We start from the raw sequence: 9,514 nt of genomic DNA, 5'->3' as shown, positions 1-9,514 counted from the left end.
TTGAATGACAAAGGCGTTTTATTGACGATTCACCCAAAGATGGCTAAAGGGAAGGAGAAGAGTGGACAGGGTACTCAGGGGTTCTTGTCCCGACCTTGCAGGGTTGGTTGCTGCCCAGGGATGGAGAAAGAGTTTGGTCCTGATGTAGAGGGAGATGCAGGATCTGCTGGGAGGCAGCGCTGGGCTGGGAGGGGACACATGACCCTGATAATCCTGGAGATAAGCACCCGGTTGGATTCTCCTCTGTCCATGGGAGGTGAAGAGTCAGTCGACACCTCTCCCATTCCAGCTGGATCACAAGCCCAAATCAGGAAGAAGCTACCAAACTCTAAGAGAGCAGAGTCCACGTCCTGGCACTGAGGTGACACTGGTAAGACGAGCCCCAGGAAAGGAGAGTGGAGGTGGGGTGAAGGAAGCAGAGACACCAGGGCTGGGCAGGCTGGCCGCAGAGGGCTGCAGGACCCCCGTCTCCTTTATCGGAAGGATTTCTTGGTCAGGGTGGTTGTAGAGATGATCTTGCCGCTGGAACTGCCGCCGATGCCACCACCGAATCCAAAGCCACCTCCGGAGCCAGAACCCAGGCCAAATCCAGAGCTGCCTCCTAACCCTCCACCAAGGCCTCCTGTGCAGGAGCCAGAGCCCAGGCCAAATCCAGAGCTGCCTCCTAACCCTCCACCGAGCCCTCCTGCGCTGGCAGCGCCGCCAACCACAGCTGTGGGAAAAAGGCAAGGACAAGGTTACTCCAACAGCACTGGTACCAGGAATCTCACCCCAAACCTGGGCAAACAAATGGCCACAGCGGGGAGCAGACAGTACTTACAGATGCTCACAGCACTCTGGCATTCTCCAGACATTCTGTTGGGGAGAAAGAGCAGTGAACCTCAGCAAGCCTGGAGCCACGCTTCATTCAACAAGCCGGTGGCAGGCGCCCTCCCCCTTGTTAAGCAGCCGAATTGAGGCCTGAACGTGACCCTCTCGTGTAACAGCATCCGGTTCGCAACACACCAGCACTGAAGCAAGTGGTTCAGCAGAGGCGCCCTGGGCTGGCCATGGCTCTGGACCCTCTCCATTTCCTGTTTCCACCCTGCCTCCCCCACTCACCTGCACTCCTCGCCCTCCAGCAGCTTGCGGTAGGTGGCGATCTCGATGTCCAGGGCCAGCTTGACGCTCAGGAGATCCTGGTACTCTCGCAGCACACGGGCCAGCTCCTCCTTGGCCTTCTGCAGGGCGGCCTCTAGCTCTGTGCGCTTGCTGTAGGCATCTTTTAGGGCCACCTCCCCACGCTGCTCTGCATCGGCCACAGATCCCTGCAGAGTCTGGCACTGAAGACAACGGCACAGGACAGGCAGTCAGTCATTAGGGGCCTGTTGTCAAGACCTCGAAATCTGTCCCCTCTCCTGTAGCCACTTTACTTGGCTTAGGATGTTAGGATTCTGTCTGTCCTTCTCCCCACCTTCCCTGACTCATGCATTTTATTCACCCCTGCTAGAGTCCATCAATGCCCCCACCTGACTGATTCAACAAAAATGAAAAAAAACAATGAAAAAGAGCCAAGAAATCTTATTTACTGAGGTGTCATATCATGTTAACTAGGTTACTGCTGAAAAGATTTGGGTATGACTTGTTCGTTTTCAGTAACTAAGTCGTGTCCTACTTTACCACCCTATGAACTATAGCCCACCAGCTTCTCTGTCCATAGGATTTCCCAGGCAAGAATACTGGAGTGGGTTACCATTTCCTTATGCAAAGAGCTACAAATCCCCTGCAGACCAGCTCAAGATCTTCCAGCCTGATGCCTTGTCTGCTTGTCTACTCTGGAGACATGTCTTGGGCCCCTGGCCCTGTAGTGAGACTTTTGGGAAGAGGTGACACCTACCTGCTTCTTGACATTCTCAATCTCAGCCCGCAGCCTCTGGATCATCCTGTTAAGCTCTGAAATCTCATTCTTGGTGTTCTTCAGGCTGTCTCCATGTTGGTCCACTGAGTTCTGAAGCTGCTGGACCTGAGACCCAGGGAAACAAGGGTCAGGGCTGTTTGGGTGGGGTCTATCCTCCAATGAACTCAGCAAGAATAGCCACAGGTGGCAGGGGTAATACGAAAGGTCACGTAATCTCCAGGCAGACCAGGATCAGTGACACCCAGAAGAATCAGTTTACCTCTAACTTCTCTTGGGCTCGAGCTGATGATGGCTTGCTCACAAACATCAAAAGCGGAGCCCCAGAAGCCACCCTCAACTCCAGAGAGAACTCCAGCACTCACCTTGGTCTGGTACAGGGCCTCGGCCTCGGCCTTGCTCCTCTGGGCAATCTCCTCGTACTGGGCCCGGACCTCAGCGATGATGCTGTCCAGATCCAGGTTGCGGTTGTTGTCCATGGAGAGGACCACGGATGTGTCGCTGACCTGGGTCTGCATCTGGGACAGCTCCTGCAGGGAAAATGTCTCCTATCAGGCCTACTGGAGGGTCTTCCCTAATCTCTGACACCAGAGGCCCACCATCATCATGGAAATGGCCCTGCCACAGGCTCAGATGGGAGCCGACTTGGCATTCCCAAAGTGTACAGAAGAGGAGGAGGGGTAAATTTCTATGCAGAAATCAAGTGGTTGGTGACATCTCAGGACAGAAGAGCAATGCCTCTAGTCTTCCCTGCTCCCTGGGGACCACAAGTCACTCCAGGTCAGGGGGCTCAAGTATGTTGGCATGGAAGGGAAGATAATGATCTATCTCACTGGAGAAATGCTAAATGGCAATCACTTCTATCCTGCGCAAACTTTAGATCTAATCATCTAAGACAACCTCTGGTTTAGAGAACCTCTCGGTTTCAGTTGAATCTCTCACTTCAATCCTTTCTATCCATGACCTTGCTGAGAACCCATGGCCCTGAAGTAAGGGAGTGGGAGTCCTTTCAAAGGACTGTCAATTCCAACCAGCAGCCTCACAGGTGGAGGCCTTCCCTGAATGGAGAGGGTTGGAGAGGGAGTCCTCACCGCAGCATAGAGGACCCTCAGGAAGTTGATCTCATCGTTGAGGGCATCCACCTTGGCCTCCAGCTCCACCTTGTTCATGTAGGCAGCATCCACGTCCTGCAGAGGAGAAGGGAGGATGAGAGACAAGGTGCAAGCATTCCAACGAAGGGCAGGGGCATCGTGTGATACACAAAGGTCGCACCAGGTGAGGTGTGAGGGCCTCACCTTATTTGGCCTGTTCTGCCCCTAAAGCCACCTGCAGACATGGAAGTTAATTATCCACATGGGCTTTTTTCACAGCCTTAATTCTTAGTTCCGTGAGATCTGGATAGTACCAAGGAAGGGTGGGGTTGGGGGGAGAAGGTCAGGATGAACCAAACCCATGATTCAAGCCAAAGACCACTCCTGAGGGAACTGGGAGCACATCCCTACCCTCCTTCAACCCTCACCTTCTTGAGGACCACAAAGTCATTTTCAGCAGCTGTGCGTTTGTTGATTTCCTCTTCATACCTGGGAGTGGAAAGATGAGAAAGAAAAAACAATAGGTCCACAGGGAGCTAGTGTTTCTCACTCTTTCCTGCTGGTTTCCAAACATCTATTTGAAAAACTCCATCTAATTGGCTACATTTTTCCATGTTCATGCAGATATTAATTTCATTTACATTTGCTGAGTAATGAATTGTTTGAGATACCAGTCTAGATCCTAGTTTATTCAGAGGAGTGGAACCAAATTTTAAAAAGACTGTTTGCAAGAGAAAAGATGTAAGGAGGAGAACAAGCATGATCTGGTTGATTTTATTTGAGTAGAAGAGCTGTCCTTTGGCCATTAGGTGGACTAAATTCTTAGGAGAGTTGCCAATGCTCCAGTTCTTCTTCTTTGGTATGAGAGTGAATTGAGAGAGGGAGCTGGTATTTTTCTCAGTTTCATCCCATAATGGGCATACTGGTTAAGATTCTGCACTCCCTCTGCAGGGGGCATGGGTTTGATCCCAGATCAGGGAACTAAGATCCCACAGTATGCACAGTGCTGCCAGTAATTAATAATAATAAAGATGAAGAAAACTAAGATTCAGAGAGGTTAAGCAAGTCAACCAAGATCACACAGCTTAGTAAGTGGAGGAATCAGTATGCCAAGCAGGTCCATCTCTCTTTACAGCCTGTGTTTTTCTCACCCTGCTGTGTTACTTTTCACCTGTTTGGTATGTGCCAAGCCCAGCTCCCTGAATCTATCACTCATTTTCTGTTTGGGGCAACTTAGAGTTACTAGGACATCATCCTATTTTAAAAAGTGACCATGTAGATGCAGGAGAACAGACTGGAGGTCATCCCTGACTCTTCAGGGTCGCTTCTGAGCCTGGGATTCTAAATGACTGAAGAGGAGCCCCGGCACACTCAGACAGATTTGTTGGCTGGCATTCGCTCCCTACATACTTGGTCTTGTAGTCCTCCACACTGTCCTGCATGATCTTCAGCTCAGACTGCAGACGTCCCTTGTCGTTGGCTAAGGTATCCACCTGCTTCCTCAGGGCATTGAGGTAGGCCTCAAAGAAGGGCTCGAGGTTTTTGACAGATGTGGTAGTCGTCTGCTGCTGGAGGAGTTTCCATTTGGTCTCTAGCACCTTGTTCTGCTGCTCTAAGAACCGCACCTGTATTTAACAAAGGCACCAACCGACACATGAGAGCCTGAAACTCTGGCAGGAGAGCTGGACCACACCAACCCAGTCAATCCAAGCCATCCAAGCAGCCCAAGGGCCATCAGAGTAGGGCCACCGCCTTACAGCTTCAGGCACCATCTGCTGGAGTCAATTTGGCAGACCCCTCCACTGAAGCAAGTAGGCCACGTGTGTTGGGAAGAACAGAGCAGAGCCCACGCATCAGGGCCTGATTGTGCAGCAAGAACAACTGGACCACAGGGGTCCAGAAGCCCTAGGAAGAGTTGCTGAAAAGAACACTGAACTTCTATGAAATAATAAAACAAATTCAGGAAATACAACCACAGCCTAGGGGCTATTGCATTCAATGTGACCTCACCCGAGGCAAAGGAATGATAAATGCACTGAAGATGTTTTTAAACAAGCTTTCTTATAAATGGACCTCATGTGTCCCTGTGAACCTGTGAACAATGGAATATAAAATGTTTAAGATCAAGCCCTAGACATATTCTGAGTCTCATAGACTCAGTCCTGCAAGGGAACTTCCCTGAACCTTCCCTCTAGGAAGAGATCTAGCCAGATAAACCAAGGTGTAGCATGACATTTCCACTCTATGTGCCTCAGAATAGAAAAGAAAGGAGATAAGGGTGGCTGATCATAATTTGAACTTAAACCGATGGTGGGAGAGAAGACAAGTAAGCACCCAACTGTCAGTCTTACTTTTACACCTGTAGGTCGTAGAGTCACTGTGAAGCCCTTTTAAGCTACTAGGGATTTCTTCAAGCTAGCAAGAACAAATATTGCCATTCAATCTATTCCAAGATCATTCATTCTTGCCCCATTCATCTAAGAGAACTAAGACCTCATTGCACAGAGAACCAGGGCAACCTAGGCCAAATGTGCTACACCCATCCATTCAGTCATTCATCTTTGGATTAATGACTCTCCGGAACTAATCTGTTTGCTATCATCCATCACACATAAACATAGCATACAGCATAAAAGTCTTGAACCTCTAGACCTAGCATGGAGAAGAAAAGTAGACTACCAAAAAAAAAAGAAAAAGAAAGGGAGAGATTCAGCCCCACCTCCTCTTCAAAAAGACCCCAAAATGAACAATTTTGCCCAGAGTCAGGAGGATGAACGCAATGACCTTCTGAGGTCCTCATGGGACCTGGAATCTGCCCCTGGAGTCAGTCCCTTTCTCATTTGAGAAAGCAGCCTGGTTTTCTTCTGCTCCAAATTCGGAAGTGCTAGTAGTTAAGCAATCGTATTAACTAGAATGAACTAACTATTAAATTATTGACCATGTTATTTCTGAAACCCAAATCTAGAGAAAAAGCAGAGAAACGATGAGCCCACTTTATAGCTGGGGTGACTGGGCCCAGAAAAGTTGAATGATTTGCCCAGAAGCACATAGCAACCTTAGGGAAATTCAAATATTGAACTGCTTTGAGCAGCCTATTTTCCCACCAGACACAGGACAAAAAAGAAAGAGTAATGGTTCTCCTTAACCGGGTAGGAAACAGAGGCCCAGAGAAATTCACAGGTTTCCCAAGTCTGCAGAAGGCTTAGGTATGAGATGCTGGGACTCCGAAACCCTGGCTTCTACCACCTTATCTGACCAGGCGGCTGCTCACCTTGTCAATGAAGGAGGCAAACTTGTTGTTGAGGAGCTTGATCTGCTCACGCTCCTCAGTCCGGACCTTCTGGATCTCAGGGTCGATCTCCACATGGAGTGGGGTCAGCAGGCTCTGGTTGATGGTGACTTCCTGAATCCCTCCAGCAGGGCAGACCGGGAAGCCAGCACCACCTCGTCCACCGAAGGAGCCCCCGAATCCACCGCCAAAGCCGCCGGCACCAAAACCAGAGCCAAAACCTCCAGCAGCCCCAAAGCCACCTGAAGCCCCGAAGCCGGCACCCTGCCGGCACCCGGCCATGCTGATGGAGATGCTCTTGTTCCCCCCGAGGCTGTAGAGGCTTCTGCTGCCGAAGCCCCCAGAGGAGCAGCGGCCTGCACCCCCAGACATGGAGGCCGAGCTGAAAGCAGCCTTCTTGACCCCACCTACGATGGCCGAGCCACAGCTAAAGCCACGGGACCCGCCTCGGATGCCCTGCTGTCTGGCGATCATGACTGGAGAGAGAGGAGCAAGCTCAGAGTTGTCAGGGAGAAGCGAGAGGGGCCAGGTCACTGACTGCAGCAGCACCAGCCTGGGTCGCTTATATGTGCTGGAGAGCAGGGCTTGGTTGCAGGGGCATAAAGGGAAAAATCTGAAACATCTCTGGGCTTGGCCTTTGGCACTGGTCCATCCTTCTTGCACCTGCTGAACTTGTCACAAACACACCTACAAAAGTCATTCGGAGGGCACACTCTCTTCCCCGAGAAGCTGAACCAGTGTCCCAGGGCCTCCTGGGTCACAAACACCCCTCCACCCGACACTGCACTCTAATCTCACCAGCCTCCAGGGGCCTCCCTGCTCCAGACAAGACAACCATCGCTCTGTCGCTCACTCCACAGAATTTGGAACCTGAGAGATTGACTTCAAATGCACGCTTTGCAAACCTGCAGCTAGTCATTCTCTGGTGCTCCGTTGCTTCACCCATAAATTGGAAACAATACAAATATTTGCCTTCACCTTCTGTCAAGATCCTGAGATTACAAGGAGTGAGGGCTTTGTGACCTGTCAGAGACTGCACCTATATTTGTCACTACATTACTATTCTTCTGTGTGCACTTGGCCCCAAAAACGGAGTCCCCAGTGTCTCAGATGGCAAAGAGTCCGCCTGCAATGCAGGAGACCCAGGATCAACCCCTGGGTCAGGAAGATCCCCTGGAGGAGGGCATGGAAATACACTTGGGTATTCTTGCCTGGAGAATCCCATGGACAGAGAAGCCTGGTGGGCTACAGTCCATTGGGTCACACAGAGTCAGACACAACTAAGCAACTAACACACACACACACACACACACACACATACACACATATATACAAAAGGGGAAATCCATAGTCCAACCTTCTAGACTTCCAGGCCTGTAGATCAGGACTCAGCTTGGGACTTCCTTGGTGGTACAGTGGTTAAGAATCCACCTGCCAATGCAGGGGACATGGGTTCGATCCCTGGTCCATGGAGATTCCTCATGCTACCAGACTACAAGCCCGGGCACAATTACTGAGCCCGCGCTCTCGAGTCCACGCACTGAAACTACTGAAGCGAACATGCCCTAGAGCCCATGCTCTGCAACAAGAGAAGCCACTGCAATGAAAAGCCCATGCACCCCAACAAAGAGTGGCCCCAGCTCTCTGTAATTAGAGAAAGCCTGTGCACAGCAACAAAGACCCAGGGCAGCCAAAAATAAATAGTTTTTTAAAAGACTCAGCTTGACTTCATACACTTTATTGAAAACCTACTGTCTGCCAGGCATGGATCTGGAGGCAAAATACAGGTGACTCTGCCTTGGGCTCTCAGGACTTACATTCCTTCTTGGGACTCCAGCCTGCATTTACCAGATTCTAGGTCAGCATTCTCCAGGCTGGGTCCTGACTGTGTGTGCCGCGCCACTCCATTTGCTGCCCAGTTGTTTGCTTGGCTCACCAGGACAGGCCATGTTCCATTTTCCCGTAACAGTCTCAGCATTCGGGGCAGGAGCTGGAACAAGGGGGTGATGGGGAATCCCTTTGGCAGAATAATGAAACCTATGAGCCCCTTCTCAGAGCAATGTTTTCAGATACAATACCCTAGTTTTAAGCTCGAACTTAAAGTCTTTCCCACTGAGTGCAATGGATCTGTGTTCAAATCCCACCTGGTGCTACTAACTGGCTCTGCAATCTTGGGCAGGTCACCTAACCTCTCAGAACCCATTGATCATAGATGATCTCATAGATCATGAGATGATGTACCTACAGCGTCTGGTACACAGTAGGTCAGGAGAAAATTCATTCTTACATCCTGCCCAGGCTTCAGTGTTGCCACTTTTGAGGAGAAATCAGATGAATCTTCATCTCTCCTCTCAATCTCTAATGAGACTGCTATCCCGAAACTAGGGAATGGCAATGAAGAGGGCATGCATGATTCCCATAGGCCTGAGCTGACACTGACCAAATGAAAGCCGGCCACTGCAAAAACGAGCAGCCCTAGACTTCCCTGGAGGTCCAGAGGCTAAGAATCTGCCTGCCAGTGCAGAGGACAAGGGTTCGATCCCTGGTCCAAGACAATCCCACGTGCCACAGAGCAGCTAAGTCTGTGTGCCACAACTACTGAGCCTGCGCTCTAGAGCCCAGGCTCCACAAGAGAAGCCACCACAATGAGAAACCCTCACACTGCAACAAAGAGTAGCCCCCACTTGCTGCAACTAGAGAAAGCCCTCACAGGAACGCAGACCCGGCGCAGCCAAAAATAATTAAAAAAAAAAAAAAAATGAGCAGCCCCTTCCATGCAAAGAGACTGAGGAGGCCCGTGGGATGCATGGATCCAGGTCATGGGAACCAGGCTGCAGGAAGACTAGACTGGCTGGGAGCTCTCTCCTCCAGACAGCTCCTCTCTTCCCACCCCCACCCTCATCACCTCTCCCTGCCCTCCTCTTCCTCTATTTCTCATCCACACCTCACCCTCTGTCCCCATCTACCTCTGCCTTTGCTGGGCTCTCTGTGCACCTGCCCAGAAGGCCTCTAAGTAAATGAGTGGATGGAAGGGCTATGGCAGGGAGGATAGGAGACACCCCCCCTCCACCGGGGCTCCATCAAAGGTCCGCCGGAGAAAGCCCTAGCCATAGTCCATTCATCTGTAGTAGGTGAGCACTCTAGAGCCAGGACCATCTCCTGTGAGGGTCAAGGTTGGACATCCTTTCACCCTCTCAATGAGTATTTATGGAGTGCCAGCTTTGTGCCAGGCTCTGCGCT

At 50.8% G+C, this 9,514-nt stretch overlaps 1 protein-coding gene across 1 annotated transcript; it reads right to left on the bottom strand.

Annotated features, from left to right (window-relative positions):
• KRT4 (keratin 4) lies at positions 1 to 6,831 on the bottom strand. The gene is made up of 9 exons (XM_043883283.1): positions 6,257 to 6,831; positions 4,396 to 4,610; positions 3,414 to 3,474; positions 2,986 to 3,081; positions 2,260 to 2,424; positions 1,877 to 2,002; positions 1,102 to 1,322; positions 821 to 855; positions 1 to 712 (listed from the first exon to the last, which is right to left on the bottom strand). The coding sequence occupies exons 1-9, from the start codon at positions 6,746 to 6,748 to the stop codon at positions 474 to 476; spliced, it is 1,650 nt and encodes a 549-aa protein (XP_043739218.1). The 5' UTR covers positions 6,749 to 6,831; the 3' UTR covers positions 1 to 473.
• Between the last annotated feature and the right edge of the window lie 2,683 nt (positions 6,832 to 9,514).

The sequence above is a fragment of the Cervus elaphus genome, chromosome 3 (genome assembly GCF_910594005.1).
Source record: "Cervus elaphus chromosome 3, mCerEla1.1, whole genome shotgun sequence".
Lineage (NCBI taxonomy): Eukaryota > Metazoa > Chordata > Mammalia > Artiodactyla > Cervidae > Cervus > Cervus elaphus.
Note: the sequence above shows the minus strand (reverse complement) of the source record. Positions and strands in the feature narration are given on the sequence as shown.